Below are 19,881 nucleotides of genomic sequence, written 5' to 3'. Positions count from 1 at the left end.
GCTGGAAGGTATTTAAAATAACTCTCATAAAGAATATTATCCACCTACATATTTTTTATTTATTTATTTTTTATTTTCCTGTGACTTCTCTCATTTAAGAAACAACTTTACTGCCACACGATTTTCTTATTGCAAATCATCTCAGAAGGAAGGCGCCCTGCGAGAGGCCCTTTGCCCTGGGAGGCAGCAAGCCCCCTGGCTGCGGATTCTCTGCCTCTCCGCGCCCCGTCCCCGGCCTTGCCAGACCCCAGCCCCGTCCCCGGGAGCAGGAGCGGCGCCGGGAGCGGGGCCGGGGCGGCCCCGGAAGGCGCGGGGCGGAGCGGGCGGAACTGGGGCCGGGCCGGGCCGGGCTCAGCGCACGCGTGGGGTTCCCGGGCTGCTGCCACCATGGCGGAGCGCATTGAGCAGCGGCTGGAGGACCGCATCCCAGAGTTAGAGCAGCTGGAGCGGGTCGGCCTCTTTACGCCCAAGGAGATCAGGTGGGGCCGCGGCCCGGCCTGAGCCGTGGGGAGCGCGGCGGCCGGGCTGCGGGGTGCTGATCGTCTCCTTCCCGCAGGGCTGTCCTCAAGAAGGCCTCGGCTCTGGAATACAAGATCCAGCGGAGAGCTCTTCGGAAGGAGGATTTTGTCAATTATATTCAGGTGGGCTCTGCTGGGTGGCACAGTGTGCTAGGTCGTGTAGATCCAGCCCTGTAAGGGGCTAGGAAGTTTTGTGGTTAATCTGCTGTTCTTTGAAGCCTCTTCTCCCTTGGCTAGCAGTGTTCAATCGTAAATGGTTTGTTAGGGCACGGAGTAATGGCTCTAAACTAAAAAGAGCAGGTTTAGATTAGATATAAGGAAGAAATTATTTATTACAAGGAAGATAAAGCACTGGAAAAGGCTGCCCAGAGAAGCTGTGGATGCTTCTGTGGACGTGGAAGTCTGCAGGGCCAGGCTGGATGGCGCTTTGTGCAGCCTGGTCTGGCAGATGGCATCACTGCCCATGGCAGGAGGTTGGAACTAGGTGGTCTTTAAGGCAGGCCCCTTCCCTCCCAAACCATTCTATGATTCTGTGATGATTCTATTGGTGTGGGCTTTTTAAAGGCATGCCTGAGAATGAAACATAGTCAGGAGTTGGCATCTGTTTGGTATGAGAGAGACTTCTTCTGTGTCATGACTCTTTTACAGAGCTGCTTGTCTCTCCAGGGATGCAGAGATCACAGTTCCCTGATGTGCTGTGCAAATTGTCTATATGTGTAAAACTACTTCTGTAGCGTCAGGAATTTGGATTGTGGATTATAATTCTAGGAATGAGTGGGTTGCCAACAGCTCAAGTCTGGAATATACATGTAATGTGTAATAAAGGTGTTTAAATTTACTTTTAGCCTTAGAAAAGTAGCGGTCTGACCACAAAATTGTTGCTTATGTTTTCCCGGATGCAATTTTTATTGTCTGTGTGACTAGCTATAAAGTACTTCATCTGGATTTTTTTTCTTTACTATTACATGTCTTCTAATTTGCTTTTCAATGCTTTTTCTCTCCACTCTAGTACGAAATTAACCTGCTGGAACTGATCAAGAAAAGAAGAGCAGTAAGTTTGACAGTTCTTTAGAATGCAAAATGGTATGCACCGAATTTTCTAGTGCAATAAAAACAATACTTTTTTCTTCTAGCGCATTGGATATTCATTTAAGAAGGAAGAAATTGAAAGCTCTATTGTGCATAGGGTCCACAGCCTCTTCAAACGTGCCACAGGAAAATGGAAAGTAAGTTTGTTTCTTTCATTTATGGTGGCAGGTTGAAAAACACCCTTTTGGCATGTTGTGATGTAAAAAATGAATCTAAATATCACTGCTGCCAAAAATTTTCAGTAATACAAAGGAGAGTAATAGGAAGAACTAAGCAGAGGTTTGGTCTTACAGTTAGCAGTGTCCTAGAAGTAGATCATTCACATCAAACGTTTTTTGTATATTTTGTCTTTTTCAGTCATTAGTTGTCATCTGTCTTGAGGCATATATTGCTGTGCGAGTTTTGTGTATCTGCTTGAAAGGACTAGAAATGGAATTAAAAGAACTTTAACTTGCTTTGGGCAAAGACTGTTGTGATGCCTCTTAGGGTAAAACCTAAGTGATGTATTGAAGGAATTACTACAGTGAGTTCTCTATTAAGTTCAGCAAAGGGTGTATATTGAGATGGAAGGTTGGTTTTCTTCAGATGTTTTGGAGGAATTTTAAAATCTAGGAAAAAAAAGTGAATTTGGGATTCAAAATTCGTTCTCTCTGCATGCCAAATGGTTGTACCAAGTGCATATTGTTTGCTTTTCAATGTGAAAAAGTGAGTTTGTACTTACTTGTAAAGTTGATTCTCTCTCCCTTGCATTTCCACCAGGAAGATGTTCAGCTTTGGCTGTCACATGTTGCATTTTGCAAGCAGTGGGTGAGTTTTCAAAATGCTTGTCTTATTGATTCAAGATATTGGATTACTGCTCAGTCAGGCATCTGGAGCTTGTGTTACAAGATAGGGAACAATTTTTTCTGCAACATCCTGTAGTACTGAAATCATTTTAATGTTATAGTTGGAGCTGCCTGGGAATTTCAGTGATCTAAATGCACATTCTGACACAGATGAATTAGTATGAAATTTGATGGTTTCTGATTGCGTTGAATCTGGAGTATCGTTGGTTTAAGAGCATCATAACCATGGTTATCCTTTCTCTGGAATGAATGAATCACCTGCCTATGAATTCTGCTTTTGTTCCAAACGTTTCTTGTAGTCAATATGCTAAGAAGTGTAATATTGGCAGTTTAATACTTTATAAACTTCTCTGTGTAAGTCTTCATGTCGTTCTAGCATTCATTTTCCTTCCTGTACTGAAAAGTTGATCTTGTTATAGTAATGCAAGTGGCCAAGGAAAAATGCAGTCTTTACCTTAGAAGTGGTCAGTGGGGCTATGGATTTGTGACTTAAGCAACACCTGTGTTAGTTGTCCAAGTCCAGAAGGTTTGAGTTACCTGTGCTAATGCTCTCTGGTAACATTTGAAAGCAGGTCAATATTACACATGTAGAAAAACTTTATACCAAAGTTAAATAGTAGAGAAGTGTCTGTTCTGGTACAATTGCATTGCAACTAGTAACGTTTCATACTAAAACTTTGGTTGGCTCAGTTTGGTACTGGAGTGGATAAAACAAAACTTTTTTTTTGTTTGTTTTTTACAGAATGCAAAACATCAGCTTAGCAAAGTGTTTTCTACCATGTTGGCCATTCATTCCAATAAACCAGGTAAATAAAGCAGTGGTGAATGCTATTCAAATGACTTTGTATAGGCTGTATAGCATTTCAGTTCAAGCTATTGGGGTAAAAGTTCCTGTTCTCTTTTCTTTGCCTTGTTGCAATGTCAGAGAAAAGGTCTCTGGTAGAGGTTGTGCTGAATAATCAAAAGGTGATGTGAAGTGGGAGCCCATGTGCTTTGAATGACAGTCCCCCAGGGAGATTGGGGTTTTGGTAGGTGTTTCAGAGGCACTTGTTGAATAGTTTTGGCTGCTTTTTAGGATTGAAGACATGACCATATATCACTGAATTTGTAGCTATGCTAGATTAAGCTTCCTGGATCTGCTTAGTTTTTAGTCTCATTTAACTTGGTCTTAATATGAGAGATCATCAGTCCTATTCCATAGTTAAGCTCATGCATCAGGGGTAGCTACATTGAAAAAAAACAACTTGTACCTTCTGGATAATAGCTTCAAAATGGGTTCTTGTGACCGGCCACTTGCTTTGCATTAAAACGAATTCATTCATATCTTCTGTTGCAGCACTGTGGATTATGGCAGCAAAATGGGAAATGGAGACACGACTCTCGTCAGAAAGTGCGAGGCACTTGTTCCTTCGTGCTTTGCGCTTCCATCCAGAGTGTCCAAAACTTTATCAAGAGGTGAGTTCGTGATTTTCTTCTATGAGAAGTTATTTGATTAGTTGAAGCAAATCAATCCAGCAAATTTCTCATATCAGGCTGGCGAAAACTTTTTCCTCCAGTGGGGGGAATGTTGTCAAAAAGATTTAAAAATAGATGAAAAATCCTTTGTATTGGTAACATGCATCTTTTTTTTTTTTTGGTTTTGTTTCAGCAAATCTTGTACTTATGTTTGCAAATTGAGGATTTTGTATTCTCTGATTTAGATTTGGCATCCCTAGTGTTTGGTAGGGAGCATGCTTTTCTTTGAGGGCAAGTTAAGGTTTAAAGAATGACTAGAAAATTGGAATTTCTGAATGTGTGAAATGTCTGAGTATATACAGCAGATGGCTATATGCACAAATCTTTATAAAGCAAGGCTCTCAAACATGTGTGAGATATTGGCAAGACATGATTTATAGCTTCACAGAGCTTGTTTTTCTTCATGTTTGCGGACTTAATGTATTTTATGCTTTATCCACCCTGCCTCCATACCTCCCATCTTTTAACTATTCTCTTTCTTGCAGTATTTCAGAATGGAGCTGATGAACGCTGAAAAACAGAGGAAGGAAAAGAAAGAATTTGAACAAGCCAAGATGGACTTGGTGGGTCCCCTAAATTTGAGATACTGTCTGGTTACGTATCACACATTGGAAAGTGTAGTTTTATGGGGTCTATATAACAATTTGAGGACAGTTTAGGGAAAGGTTTTTTTCATGCCCTGTGCCTATGTTAAACTTTTTGAGTGTTGGTTGATGCTCAGCTCAAATACTTTATGCTTTGTTTTTAATTTATATTTGTAAAGTCTTTTGTTATGTCACCCAGTTTGAAAGTTAGTAGTCATTTCTGGAAAGGAATATTTAAAGTGCTTTTTTTATTTTTAAAGTATTTTTTTTTCTCTTATTTCATTATGGTTGGTTTGGGCAAATTATAGATTAAGATGGATTTAGGTGAAGATAAAAATTAATATATTTTTCTGATACTTTTTTCCACGTTTGCAAAAATGGTAGCTGAGGAAGGAAAAGTTGTTTTTTTCAACAATGTTATACTTGATATTGCAGGGGGAATTCAATTATTCTGAAGAGATTCTTAATGGGGAGCTGGCTCGCATAATCTACAGGGATGCTGCTCAGAAAATTAAAGGTGATTTAACGTTTCTTGTACTAAGGAAAATGTCAGTTCTCCAGTTGATAATGCAAATAGGTTTAGTTCCAGTATACACACATACAAATTTTCAAATATAACATCTTTTTCAGGATGCCTAGATAATGCCAAACTATAAATGAACAGAAGTAATTTGTTCTGATTTCACAACCGTTCTGCGTGCTGACACCTCTTCCAGTACAACAACTTTTGGACTGAAGTGGCATAGGTTCTGGGCTTACAGTCTCAAAATTTGTTTGTCTGTTTAAAAATGTGAAGGGAAGATAGTTTAGAATTATTTAGAAAGTTTTTTGTTAGTTTGTTTTTTTTGTTTTTTACTGAACACTAGATCACAACTAACCAGTTAGCAGTAGTGACAAGGAAGAAAAAAATCAAACTAATAATAAAACAGGTTAGGTGATTTTAAATTAACTTAGTAAAATTCACCCATTTTATTAAGAAAATTGGCTGAAATAGCTGCAAAGTAGTAGCAGGTATCTTTGAGAAACCATGACAGATGAAGATGTTTTAGAAGGCAACAGACATAATATAATAATGATACTGAAAAGTAAAGGGGAAAAAGAGGATATTAGAGCAAACTAGAGAAAGAGTTGGCTTAATTTAAATTCCTGCAGAAATAGTAGAATAAATAGGCATATAAATGATTTGTAAACACCTAAAGGTAAGGTGGTTAGTAATGATTGATAGTGATTTGCTGTGAAGTCATAGGTCAAGTCATGTTACCTGGCATTCTCAGAGATAAGTTAGCAAGATACAAGGTGGATGGATGTAGTTCATTGACATACTGCGTGCCATTTTGGAGAGGCTTGTGCTGTGCGTGGAGCTGTTCTGTGTTTTCTTGGAAGAACTGAATGAAGGTGTAGAGCAGGTGCTAGTAGGCAAGTGGAACCAAGCTGGAAGGATCTGTTGGTGTGTCAGAGGACAGGACTAGTTTATCACCTTGGAAATCTGGAGTGTCCTGCCTCTCGTGGCATCTTTTTGTCATGGGCCAATATGAAATCATGAAGAATCCAGTCAGGCAATTAACATAGTAACATATGGCTTACCATATGGCTTGAATACTGAGACTTGCAGAAAAGAGTATCTGTCTGAAGACTTAAACGATATCTGTGCCTTGAAAAAAGCTTACGAAGATACAAAAATACAAAGTATGTAATGGGATGTAATATTCTACTTGGTACCATTTTTCCCCTCTTGATTTATAGGTGTTGAGTTCCATCTGGCTGTGCTTTCTATTGCAAAGCTCTTTGATTTTACCCAAGATTTGCAAAAAGAAATTCTTGAAAGGTGAGCTTTTTTTTTTTTTTAACATGCACGTTCTTATTACTTCACTAATTAACAGTGAGCTTAGAGGTTAATGACTAAAGGCTGTTCCTCTAGGAAAATAAAAATCTAAGGCGTTAAGGTATATTTGAAATACTTCAAGAAAAGCAAAGTGTCTGAGGCATGCATACTCTTTACAAAAAAATGCTTGTATCTGACTTCAGGATAGGATTTGAAAACCTGCTAAGAAAAATGTAGATGAAATACAGTTGTCACTGAATTATTCAAACAGTTGTTTCCCTAACTTAAGTGTAGGAACCATGGAATTTCTGGTTTACTTCGTGGTTCTGTATGTTTGGCTTCCCCAGTTGTTCTTTTCTTAAAAGAAAGGTGTCTCTGGAAATGCCAGTCTAGTTCATGCTATTATTGGAGAATATATATATTAAAATAAACAAACTAATATTTTTCTTGTTGAAAGGTAAATTTTTTTCTAACATTTGACTGTTTAGAAATTGAGTGCATTTCTATACATGATACCAACACAACAACCCTTTTAAATGTACTTGTACAAGAACATTAGTTGTACAGGGGTGTTACAGACATGGCTTGTTAGTTTGCAGACTGAATATGCCGATGATCCTCTTACGTGGGACTATATGGCCCGTCGAGAGCTGGGTCTGGGGTCCCTGAAGTCCACAGAACCCACTACAAAACAGATGAAAGTATCCGAAATGACCCAGAGGGAGGAACGGTGCTGTGCAGTCTTTGAAGAGGCTGTGACAGCTGTCCCCACAGGTGAAATATTCTGCCTTCATGTTAACGTCTGTTTTTCCTGGTATTTTAGCATACTGTATACTGTGAAAGCTTTGAAGGAGTTGTTGGCAGGCTCTACCATACCTTGGAGGATGCAGGCAGCTTTTAGATGCAGTTCAAGATCCATTTTTATGTGTTATTCAGGTTATTTTCAAATGCATCTATGGTCTTGAAAGAATTGCTTAACAAAGTGGATTTTGTTGCTTACTTGTAACATTAATGTGACTTAATTGATGAGGAGAATAGAAACTTACATCTAGACAGATGAACAGAGGTTTGGGAATGGTAAATAAAGTTTCCTGAATAAAGGAAACCTGTAGATAAAATGAAGTTTGTTGTTGGTTAGGTGTGAGTAAGCAATGCTTTTGAGTTGCCAGTGGAAAGGATATCCAACTTCATCATCTGTCATTGTCCTTATTCTCAAAAAAATCTAGCAGGATACTGGCATGGAGTAGACTCAAACTTGCTGCTAATTTAGCCTTTGGGGTCAGACAAAGGATTTTCTCAACCGCCTGAGAGTGTTGTCACTCCTGCAGGCCCATTGAAAACTACAAGCAAAGGGTGCACTGAACATTAATTGGGACAGCATTTGTGGAAGCCTCAGCTGAGCTAAGAGCTTGATGATGTTTAGAAAGAATTAGTGACTGCAGCTTATACTGGGAAGTCATTTTGAAACTTAATGTTTTAAATGCAGGGCTTCTTGTACAGTGTAATATTAAAACAAAAATGGCATTAGCATTTAGTGCTTGGATTCTCTCTATTCTTTACCTTAAAGACAAATATTTGTGTTTACTGTTGTGATTCAATGAAGCGTGATACTATGCCTTTCATTCTACAGAGGACATGTGGAAATGCTACATCACTTTTTGCTTAGAGAGATGTAACAGGAAAACCAACAGTGAAGAATTAAAGCAAAAGGTAAAAAGGTCATTAGGAAATTATAGTAACAAAACAAGACTATTTTTACTGACCTATGTAATCTTTCAGACAATGAGTAAGTGTATTTGATTTTTTTTTATCAGAAATAGAGACAAGTGGCTGTCATTAAAAATAACTTAGTCTCCATCTGACGGAGTCAATTTTACTGTTGGGCTTACATGTGGCCTGCCTGAACATGAATTCATGAGGCATAAACCAGGCTTGTCAGTAAAGTACAGCAAGCTCCTTGGATGGAAGTTGCTAAGAGTGCAAATCATCCTTTTGTAATCATCCTTTGTGGTTCAGTTCCCTTTTAATACAGTAAAAGAACATTGCTTCATTATTCTTTTGCTCCTTAAAGAGGAGGTATAATTCAAATGCTTAAATTCCACCTTTATCTTGTAATGTATGTGGGCACATAAAGCATTAGACTTATAACTTTTATCGAATTTCAGTGATGTTTTGATACACAAATCCACTGGGCTTCTGGTAATGCTGGGATCTTGTATATGAAGGAATAATGCTTATTTTCTTTACTTTTTGTTCTCTGTCTAGAGACTGGAGAGGACACTAAGTGTGTTCAGCAAAGCGCATGAGTCCAGTTTGCTGCCAGAATCTCTCTATAAGCAGTGGGTAAGAGTTAATACAGAAGAATAGACTGGGACACTGTCCTGCATTGATGCATGCCTAAAACTGCCACTTTGCTTAGGTAGTAAAGTGGGCAATATTGTGTGCAAGGCCTTGCTTTTAACAAAATACTACTAATCTCGTGTGATTAGCTACATCTGCTATTTATTTATTTTTTAATTTTTTTTAGCTTCAACTATTACTGGAGTCCAACCTTTCTGAGAAGGCTACAGAGGTGGCAGAAGCTGCAACTAAGCGTTTCAGCCTGTCAGCGGAAATGTGGCAGATGAGGCTGCAGGTGTTGATCCAACTGAAGAATGACAATGTGACCCAGTGTTTTGAAGAAGCCTTTAAGCACTTGAAATCTAAGGTCTGTGCTGCTTTTATGGACTTGCATGCATTAAGTCTTGAGCAGGAAACCTCTAACACTTGAAACATTTTTTTCCTTCACAAGGCATACACAACCCCTAACAGCTTTTAAAGTCAAAAATAAGAGCTTAACATTTCACATGCACATTGCATTCGGAACATCAAGAAATTGCAGGTTAACTTCAAATTCAAAGTTGTACAGTTTGAATGCTCAGAGGTGATATTTTGCGTGCTTTTTTTTTTTTTTTGCATGCTGGTATTTGTGTCTTGAAAAGTGTTTCCTTTCATCACTGTCCTGATGCATTGTTTGTTTGGAGGTGACAAGCCTTAAATTAGCTACCTGCTTATTTGCTGTTACATTTCAAACTATGGCCATGTGGAAAGATGAGAGGAAGCAAGCAGGTGATATGTTCCTTTTCTTTCCTATTTTCAGAAGTTACCTTTGTACTCCGGTGCTTTGTGATACATAAGAATTCGTCTCCCATCCCCAGCAACCTGTCTAGCAGCTGTCCATCTAAGCAGTATTTGTCCTGTAAGTTAGGGAGGAGACAAGAAGTGATTTCAGTGCGCAGTTCAAAGTTGTCTTTCTAAAAGCTGTATCTAAAGGACAGTTTGCAGAATCACAAAATTGTAGGGTGTGGACAGATTGTCACATCCAACCCTCTTGCCAAAGCAGGTTCCCTAGAGAGTTTTTACAGCAGTTGTGATGTAAAACCTGGTAGATGTGTTGCTATCTGTTTCTGTAAATCAATCTGAGTTACTGTATTCTAATCAATTGATTTCTCTGCTTACCTTGTAGGGCACTTTGCCATTATGGACCCTCTGGGTGGAATGGAGTGAAGGCACAAATAGCAAGCAAGACACAGAAGCTCTCTACCAGGTACTAAGCTAATAGAAATCTTCTTTTTATGACCATATGTAAGTAAACAGGAACTGTGTGTGGATGGAGCATTTAACAAGTGCCTTATACTGAGTTCCTTTGTGGATTTGTTGATATCAAAACATTTCAAGTAAAACTGTTACCAAGAGTCAGCTGAATGTGAGCTCATAAGCACATATGTCATCCCCATGCTTCAAAGACATCTAGATGTTTGTAAGCACAACTATTGATAGGCTCTTACTTCATGATCTGGAATTCTTGCAGTATTTTCAGATGTCTGTCTGAACACAAAAAAGAGCATTTTCCGATCTGTGTGAAAATGTCAGCTTTGTTGCAGAGGACTTGAGAACAAAACAGGGATTTGAATCCCACTGTAAATTTTCTAAATCGCTGAGGGCAAAACATGTGTTATTTGCCTGGCATTTTTTTTTCTTTTCTATTTACAGCATATAACACTTATTTCCAGTGAAAGCTTAAATTCGGTTGTTTGCAGAGCATTGTAAAACCCTCTGCATGAAGGATGATAGAGGAATGCCAAATGCCAGCTGCATGGATTATGGAAAATGAAATGTACTTTAGATTACAACTAATATTCTAGTTCAAAAAATATTGGTTGTTTTACATAATACTGTTTTTCAGACATCATTCAGGGTGCCTTTGTCAGTACTTTGTTTCATGAGATCTGCAGTATGTCAGATACCTAATTAGAGAGAAGGTACTGTTCAGTTTCTTCTTCCTTGTTGCCTTTTAATTGTAGTTGGTTCTCTTTAACTTGCAGAGATCCTTGAATGCCACAGCTCCTGCTGAATCTGTGACTATGAAAGAAAAATATCTCGACTGGGCTTATAGGAATGGTGGTTATAAGAAAGTAAAAAGAGTCTTTACCAGGTAACAAAAACTTTAAATCTGATTATTCTAGGGCAAATTGTAAAAGGCATAAGGTTTAAAGTTATTTCTTTTTTTTGCTTTAGCCTACATGAAAATCGTCCACTTTCACTTGACTTCTTCAGGAAGATGATTCAAATTGAAAAGGAGCAAGTAAGTTGCTGAAGATCCAACTAGCACCTTATATTTGTAAAATACACTTCCAACTTTGATATAAAATTAAGGGCTTATGAGTAGTGTTATTAGTTTGTAATCGCTTCATATTTGTCTTTCAAAGTTGATTCATAGCATATAATGCAAAACCAAATTCCATGGTAACTAATCTTTGGCAATGTGTGGGTATGTATAATTACCATGGCTCTTTTACTTTGTAAGAATCTAATCAAGCTGCAGATTCACTTCTGTACAAAATAAACGGTCTTTTAATATCTCCCTTTGTTAGGAATCCTGCAAAATGCTTCATCTGAGAGAATACTACGAACGTGCCTTGAGAGAGTTTGGTTCAACGGAGTCTGGTAAGGGATTTTTGTCTTTTCAGTTCAGTGCTGCCTCCTTTATTTCTGTCAGTTTGAACAAAAATAGTTGTTTGTTCTGTCCTTGTGATTACTGTCATGCAGAGTGGAGCTTAATTCTTCTGTTCCCTTAAGTGTGCGACACTGCAGTGACATTACACTTGCAGTCTGGGGCCTTTGTTCATGGTAGTCTAGCTTCAGCGGAATTACTAGCAAATAATAGTTTTGAACATTGGCTTGGAATAAGAGATGCACATCACCTTTAATTTACATTTGTGAAAAGTATGGAGCTGTGTTTTTATAATCAGGATTTTTGCAGTATGCCTTTTAAGAAGTTAAATAGGTCTATTTCCCTGATGCTATAGGAAGCTGCTGCTAAAGGGTTTTATTTCTGTTCCACCTGGGAGCAGAACCCAGACTTTTGGACTGCAAGGGACTGAGGGGAAGAGGTTTGACAAACCTCGTTGCATTAAGATCAAGAACACTTATAAAAAGAGCATTTCTTGGTTAGGTTTAGTATGTTTGTTAAATAATATCAAATCAAAATCTAACCAGAACTTTTTTTTTTCGTTTTAAGATCTCTGGCTGGATTATATCAAAGAGGAACTAAGCCATCCTCAAGGCAAACCAGAAAACTGTGGGAGTATTCACTGGCGAGCTGTGAAGATGTTGCAGGGAGATCAGGTGGAAGACTTCATTTCCAAATATACTTTATTGCAAACTGGACATTTATGAAAAACTAAAAATAGTTACAATGTGACATTGTGGATTCTTTTTAAACTTTTATACAAAGGTAAATATGTTTCTGGATCATATTAAAGTGTACTTTTTTTTTTTTTTTACTTGCATATGTGAAAAAAATCATCTGCCCCATTGCAACGGTTATTAGCCTTTCATCTCAGTGACAGGTTCAAGTGCACATTTGGAGAAGGCAGAGGAGCCTGTGAGCACGTTCTTTGAGAATTCTAAGAGATTTCTTTCTGCCCAGTTATTGAGATGGAATAATCTTAGTACATCAGCTTTTACACTCTGGAAAGCTAATATTACAACACATAAATGCCAAAAAAAACCCACACCACCATGAAAAAAAACACCTTACATCTGTGAGATGTATCAAAGTTGGACTGTATCAAAAATGGAACACTGGAGAATCAATCTGTAAAATGATGGTATTTATTTATTGTTTCTTAACCTTGAAGTCATCTGTAAACTTCTTTTCAAACACCAAACAACTTCTGTCAACACCTTGAATTAGTGTTTGCATCCTACATTGTAATTCTGAGAGTGACTATGAAATGTGGAGGTGAGCTGAGAATCTGCCAAAAATGTTCCTGACGTGACAAGTTCTGATCTACACTTCAACCTTCTGTCCTCAAACCCTGAAAAACTGGCTAACAGTTTTTGAGACACTGCTGTCCGTGGCTGTTTGCAGAACTACGTTTTCTGGTATCACACTTGTTAAATCAACATAAATGCTATTACTGGGCCATTAGCTCATCCTGTAGAGGAGTTCTAGGGAAAGTAAAGGAATGTGCAGCAATAGTTCCTTTTCTAGTCACAGAGAAATAAGTTTTGTGTCATGTACTCAAAAAACTACGGCCAGCACTGGTCTCTGTGTGTAAAGGAGGCGTATAACGCTGTGAGGCAGGTGGGCACTCAGCGCTGAGGAGGGAGAAGAAGCCGCGGCCATGCCCTGCCGCTCGCTGGTGCTCTTGGCTGTCCCGGCGCCGCCTCACCGCCAGATTTCTTTCCCTCTCCCCTTCCCGTGGCAGCCGCCGGTTCGAGCAGCGGGGCCCGAGGCACGGTTGAAGCCCGACCGCCCCTCGCGGGGCACCGCGCACCTCACGGCGCGCTGAGGGGACGGGCAGGTCAGGAAGGCGCTGGGGCGGCGCCGCCGTCTCGTCAGGGCTGCGGCTGCGCGTCCGGCCGCCGCCTCAGCGGCTGTGGGGGGGGCTCCGGTGGGGCGGGCGGGCCTGTACGCTTCTCCCGGCCGGGGAGGGGAAGCAAAGGGGGCCCCTGCTGTGGTGTTGCGCAAGGACGCGGTGCTCTGCCCGCCTCGGCCCCTCTCAGGCCGCTCCTGGCAGCCGGCGCGGCCCCGGGTGTGTGTGGGCAACTGGGAGCCCTGCGCCACGGCACCGTGTGGGGGCTGCTCGCCGAGGAGTTTGTCTCTTGTAATGCCCTTGGTGGGGGTCACTCACCTTGCTTTCCTCGTCGGGGGCCCTCAAATCACATCCTCCATCTTTCAGGAGTTCCTCAGGGCTGCTGGAAGGGCTGGTCCTCGGCTGTGCCCTCAGCACGGCGGCCCCCACAAGGTGGTTGGACTATAGTTGGTGGTCTTTGTGCCTATACTTTTGTCTGTCTTCTTTGCGTTGTTAGCAGCTTTTGCTATCTGCTGCTGTTCCCCAACTGCTATGTTTTGGGTCAGTTTTGCGCCCTCTTCCCCAAATTCAGAGTGGTAGCACGATTACTGCTGTGACTGAGGAGGCTAGCTGGTCTGTGGTGGCTACTGCCACCCTTGGCAGATCTGCTTTCTGAAATCAAAGCCTGTCTGGTTTAAAACCTCTGATTCATCAAGGGAACAAACAGGTCGTGCCCAAGGGCTCCAGAGCACTCAAATACAGTAGCGGTTGCGTGAGCCTCACTGGAGGAATCAATGAGAGGCAACCAAATTATTTAAAACTATTTTGTAGGTGATGGCTGCCTCCCTTGAGCGCACAACCTTTGAGGAGGAGCAACTTCCTGATGAGAGGGAAGCTAAGAACTGGAAGCCCAGAAAAGTTAATCCTATAATACTAGGGCAAACCAAAGCAGATGGTAAGTAATGGAACTCTGCTTGAGGAAAGATACTTAAAACCTTTTTGTGATACATAGGAGATGCCTGTTGAATTACTTTGCTAAACTATTTTCATGTAGATATTTGTGCATTCCCATGAATGAGAGTGTTTAATTAATAGTACAAAAAAATATTTTTTGTAAGCCAAAGCGATAGCATTTCAACATAATTTTAAAAATTAATAGATATGAATGTAGTGAAGAAGGTCTGCTGGCTCCTCTGCCATGTTTAAAGAATAATGTTTCAACAAGAGTTTATGGAAAATCTGTACTTCAGCTAGTGTTGTGACGTGTGCCTGTTTCTGACATTCCCAACCATCTGAAACCTAAAGAACCGCTTGAAATAGCATCTGTTATAATTACACCATCAGTTAAAAAGCACATTCACATACCTGGCCAAATGATTCCATCTTAAGCATTTAATTGTTCCCATTTAATTCCTAAATATCTCTGTTGGCTTTCTTTTGTTTTTAGAATGTTTGCGGAAGAACATTCCACGTGTTCTTGACAGTGACTCTGAAGAAAGTGAATTCTCTGATACCTCTTCGTATGAAGATGATGTTGGTCGATCTCCTGCTGGCTATCATGTACTGCCTGACCTAGAAGACCTAAATTGTGAAATCTCGAATATGCTTGAGAATGTTACTTCTCCTGAGCAGCAAAGTGCTTCAGTGTATGAGGTAGAGGACTGGGATAAAGAATTGGAGGAGTCTGAAAGTAATCCTTATGGTGAGTACAAATTTACTTGTGCTTCATTTAAGTATGTGGAGGTAGGTGCTGTGTAGGAAAATGTATTAAAACAACTCCATAAATAACTCCATGTTCTTTTTTCTTTTTTTTTTGAATCATTTTATGTTTACATTTACCTCATGGATTTGTAATGTATAATTTTGTTGCCAAATATAGGAGTTATAGGCAATGTTGTCAAGTTCACATGTAAATCTTGCTTGAGCAATTGAATTCTTAAGGAGTGAAACGGTAAGAATTGTGTATGGGTATCAAGTTTCTCTGGAGAAGTTAGCCCTCTATTATAATGCATCTTTGTTACTCTGAATCAGAAGAGTTCAGGAGCTCTCCTTCCCTCCAAGCATCCAGCTGTAATGTCCATCAAGAGTGTGGGGCTTTTTGGGTGTGGAGCGGTGCAAGCACTCAGTCTCTGTTCTGAATATGGTTTGCTGTTGCTTTTGCTGTAGGTGTTTTCTGTGTCGTGTGTTTTTTTTTTTTTTTGTTTGCTTCTTTGACATTTTTTTTTGATTTTTTTTTTATTATATATTTTTATTTTACTTTGAAGCTTGATTCTCTGAAGTCTTTGTGCATGTAATTGACAACGTTCCTATCGATCCCACAGACAAAGGTGCAACGGATAGAAGCACTTTCATCCACATCTTTAAAGTCGTATTAATCCTGTGGTTTGTAATCTGTTTTACAGTGACTCATGTGTTGAACTGAGACATTCAGGCCAGGCAGTATGTTGGGATAAAACAACTGGATGATGTTTAGCCAACAGTGAGCGATAACCTGCTGTGTCTTTGTGGACATAGAAAAGAACCATTTCCATTTTCTTCTCATTAATGTGAATGAATTTATTGGAATTAAATACACACAATTCATTCTTTATATAGGAAATACCAATTCTCTGTTTATTTTAATTCCATAAATGTCTGTTGTATTCCAGTTCCATAGGTTGATAACAGAATGAACTGGGAAAGTTTTTGCAGCCTTCTATAAAATCATTCTGATTTTAAAGTGGGAATATAGCAGGAGCTTTTCATATTGGGTAACCTGAGAAAAAGACTGATTCTTTTATGGGTGCTAATTCCTTTTTGTATGTTTCCTTCTTTCATTCTGGGCTGTCCTTTAAATCTCATCTGTTCAAATTTATGGAATGTTTTGATTTTTTTTGTTATATATTTTTTTATTGTAACTGTTACAAGTTCTCATCTTTTCCTGTATTCAGTTAAGTCATCTTGACCTGTAGCTTATACTCTTCAAATGCTCACAAATTTAGTTGAAAGAAGCTGTGATTATGGGACTTGAGTGCTTGCAACACTGAATACAAGTGCCTGAGTTGTTGACTACTACAAATCAAAAACATGCTTGGTTAATCGTTTTATGGCATTTTACCTTCATTGAATGCAAGTGTTTTTAAAGTTTTTCCTGCAGCACTACTGGAAAACTAGCCAGTAGCATGTACTGGCCTTTCAGCGTCTGCTCTCTGTAAATCTTTTGCTTGTGTAAAAGGACTTTGCTCTATTTTTGTGCTAGGTTGGTTAAATAAACAGTTTATTAGGCTTAATTCTAGGCTAGTGAAAATACTGTTCAGAGGTAGCTTTTATAGAACCCTGCCCTTCTGTTTCTGTCCAGTGACCCAGTCTTAAATGGGCTTGGAGGTATCCTAATTTGGGATGTGGTTGTGGAGAAAGAGGGAGAAATAAGGGAAATGGCTTCATGAACCTTTTGTGCCTGGAGAGAAGAGAACTGCATGCATTTTAAGAGCTAGTGTTAGATGTTCTGAATTCAGGTATATCATTGAGCTTTTCAGAAAACTATTTTGTCTTTGTGGCAGGAACCTTCATTAAAATGAAGATGTTGTCAAATTCAGCTTTCTGTTTGCTTTGTTTTTAGGTCTAATTCATGAATGCTGGCAGATCAGACTGAAATTCTTGACTGGAAAATGCTGTAGAAGTGCAAAATAATCTGCTACATTATACCACTAGTTTTCTAAATACCTTTCATGGTTTACGTCTTTTCTTTCATCTTTAGATGCTGGTGATCTCTACTGCGGAAGCTTTCAGGAAAATAATCCTTTGGTCTCATACTCCTTGCAAGAGGAATCATTGTACAACCCATGTTGTCACCATGCGGCTAGTCTTGCTTTTACACTGCCAGTTAGAGTGACTGAGATTGGCCAGTTTGATGATGCTGATGAATGAGATCAGAACTAAGTACGGCTTCTGAGTTGGATTGTGTTCTTCGCCAAGTTGTGTCAAGCCATTTGGCTTGCTTGCAGAGTTCTGCTTAAGGCCCGAAACGTCACGCCATCTCCGAAGTTTATCTTAGACTGTTTCTGAGGTGTTTATTAAGCGACTACACCTGACCCCTGGGGACCCAGAGTGCAGGTGCTAGCTGCACGCAGTCAATGTGTTTCTGGACTACTTTCAGTTTGTATTATATAGATCTAGGTTGTTGCTAATTAATTGTTTGGGAGGAAGTATTTAATTTCTAAACTTCAGCTTGGTTGCCAAGCTTTGCCAGCTTTGATGTGCTGATACTTGTGTGTCTGGCCATGTAACTTGTACTTTTCTTTCCTTTCCGTTCGATGTTATCAAATTGGTTCAGATAGTTCTGAAAACTCTTCCTCCTACCGACTTCTGTGTTGTAGTTTGTTAGTCCATGTCTAATATTCATGTTTGACAAAATCAAATGTGGCAAATACAAAATGAGTTGTATTTTTTTTTTTAAATGTACTTCAGTATGAAGATATTTGAAAAATGTATGTCACATTTATAACACGCATGCGGATGTATAGTTGGTATTTCTTTATCCAATAGGAATGCTGGGTGTTTGACCCTCTCCCAGCAGAGGTTTTTCCACATCAGACCTTCTTGCATACAGGCATATTATCTTCCATTCACACAGCTGTCTTTATAACATCCTCACGTTACGTCAGATGTGTAATGACAAAGAAAACATCTATGGTTATGTAATCTTGGTGTGTCCTGCACACAGCAGTGAGGTAAAGTTCATGATAGATGTGGATATTTTTGCTGTTACTTGTGTTTTGACAAATGAGGAAATGGGAACACAAAGTAACTCCACAATGTCTCTAAGAGAATAGCTGGAATGAGAACCATATCCTCCTTGCCTTTGCTTTGGAATTAAAAGAAATGATCTCAAATGAAATACATAAGTGGATTTGATGGCTGATGAACAAGAAACAATGATCTTCTAATATTCATGTTTCATTCATCACTTCTCTCTCAAGAATTTCTTGATGACTTTGACGCTGCCTGATACTGAAGCACAGTACCTGTGCTTGTTTATTCTCAAGCAAGGAGTTAACACTGGAAGACTTTTTTGTTTTTTTTTAAATCATCCAATCTCTGAGACTAAAATAATTTCCATATTAGTTTGGAAGGATGAAGTGAATGAGACAGCGGTATTTCCTTAATCTTCTCCTTGAGAGCAGAGAAGTAAAAGAGCTTGGAAGAGACTTTTCTTTTGGTACACTGGAGTTCCTGGTTAAATCTTGGTACATAGCAAGCAACCGGAGTAAAGAGCAGAAGCCTGCTGGTGGGATTGCAACAAGAGGGCCTGTTCTTTTATTCTTGTCTGATGGAGTGCTCTGAGGAGTAGTATTTGCATTGCAACTTGCTTCAGCATGCATCCAGAATACATGCTTACACAGAAGGCACAGGCTAACACTCTGTTCTTTCCTCACACATGAAGAAAGCCCTGTCTCTGCTAAGACACTGGTGGGTTTTGATATGTGGACTGCTGTGTATTGAATCAGAGGGATGGGGGAACTGCTCTTTAACTGGAGTCCTGTGGTAGAACATGCACATACCTCTTTAGAGGGAATTGACTATGCCCAGCTTTTAGGTTTGGATATGGCTTCTTTTTCTAACCTAGAAGACGGGAATAGAAGTCTTGAGCCTGACTGTAGCTGACTCATCAACTGGAGTAAAACTGCTGACTTGCACTTATAAATTCAACATCAATAAATATAAATTGAGTGCTGATTAGTGAAGCAACAATAGACCAGTAAATTGTAAAGGCTGTTTGGAAAAAAACAGTTTATCTTGTGAGCCTATTTATCACTTACCAAGCCTCAGCTCTAGATTGCAATGCTCAGTGCCACCCTGCAGAGGGCAGCAAAAAAAAGTTTATCTTGTTAAGTGTGTTTTCATCTGGTACGCTTTCACCAGCAAGTGTCAGATCCCTGGGCTGGATTTCTAACATTGATAGCTATTTAGATTTGGGTTCTGCATTGCCCAGTTGTTCCCCAGTGAGACTGATTCATGGCCCTGATTAGTTTCTCATTTTTTTTTTATTTCACTCTGAAGTTATATTTACTAGACTGAGAATTTCTCCCATGGCTGAGAAAAGAACATCACTTGACTTTGGGCTTAATATATATTTTTTTACTGTGCTTGTGGGAGATGTCCCATCAGACTTAATAAAGATGAAACCAATGGAGTTCTGTGGAAGCAAAGCTACCTTCTCTAGAATTGTTTTAAAATGAAAACCACAAAGTTCTTATTAACATCGATTAGGTTAATTTTATTCCTGTGTGATCCCAAAATTCCATCAGTCCAGACGTCTCCAAGGCATTTTCTATGCACTTTATAAATTGACTTTTGCATCTCAAATCAAGGTGTTTGTTTGTTTGTTTGTTTCCAGCTAGTACCTTTAATTGCCATCAGCCTTGTTTGTCTGGACTGCTGTGTTATTTGAGGAGAAATTGTCTTGAATGGCTGCCCTGTCTAGCTGTTTGTATTTTAAATGATTATAAACTTAAAAGATTTGTTTTCAGTTTCCATTTCAGGTTAAATCTGACACCACCCCTACCCGCCTCACAAGAAACAGCATGTGGGTTTTACAGCAGAGAAGCATTGCACTCTCTGGGGAAATGTTGGCAAACCTAATTTCGTTCGTCTTGGCCGTGCTTGTTAGGGAAGGGGCTTAATGTA

General features: G+C 39.5%; 2 protein-coding genes across 2 annotated transcripts in view; both read left to right on the top strand.

Moving 5' to 3' along the window:
* Window positions 1-303: 303 nt before the first annotated feature.
* UTP6 (UTP6 small subunit processome component) lies at window positions 304-12,116 on the top strand. The gene is made up of 19 exons (XM_027471414.3): window positions 304-479; window positions 557-641; window positions 1,528-1,569; window positions 1,652-1,744; window positions 2,367-2,414; window positions 3,195-3,258; window positions 3,789-3,907; window positions 4,453-4,530; window positions 4,987-5,068; window positions 6,295-6,376; window positions 6,966-7,147; window positions 8,004-8,083; window positions 8,639-8,716; window positions 8,901-9,080; window positions 9,879-9,959; window positions 10,738-10,847; window positions 10,931-10,997; window positions 11,287-11,359; window positions 11,934-12,116. Exons 1-19 carry the CDS (start codon window positions 388-390, stop codon window positions 12,089-12,091), a joined length of 1,794 nt encoding a protein of 597 aa, XP_027327215.1. The 5' UTR covers window positions 304-387; the 3' UTR covers window positions 12,092-12,116.
* A 1,116-nt stretch (window positions 12,117-13,232) lies between these two features.
* The window catches only part of LOC101798301 (uncharacterized), a 167,820-nt gene continuing 161,171 nt past the window's right edge, over window positions 13,233-19,881 (top strand). The window contains exons 1-3 of the mRNA XM_072025588.1: window positions 13,233-13,668; window positions 14,047-14,170; window positions 14,663-14,917. Of these exons, the coding sequence (XP_071881689.1) occupies window positions 13,531-13,668; window positions 14,047-14,170; window positions 14,663-14,917 (517 nt within the window). The 5' untranslated portion in view covers window positions 13,233-13,530. The remainder of the gene's footprint in view (window positions 13,669-14,046; window positions 14,171-14,662; window positions 14,918-19,881) is intronic.

This window comes from Anas platyrhynchos, chromosome 19 (genome assembly GCF_047663525.1).
Source record: "Anas platyrhynchos isolate ZD024472 breed Pekin duck chromosome 19, IASCAAS_PekinDuck_T2T, whole genome shotgun sequence".
NCBI lineage: Eukaryota > Metazoa > Chordata > Aves > Anseriformes > Anatidae > Anas > Anas platyrhynchos.
The sequence above is the reverse complement of the archived record's forward strand: the minus strand, read 5'-3'. Positions and strand labels throughout refer to the sequence as shown.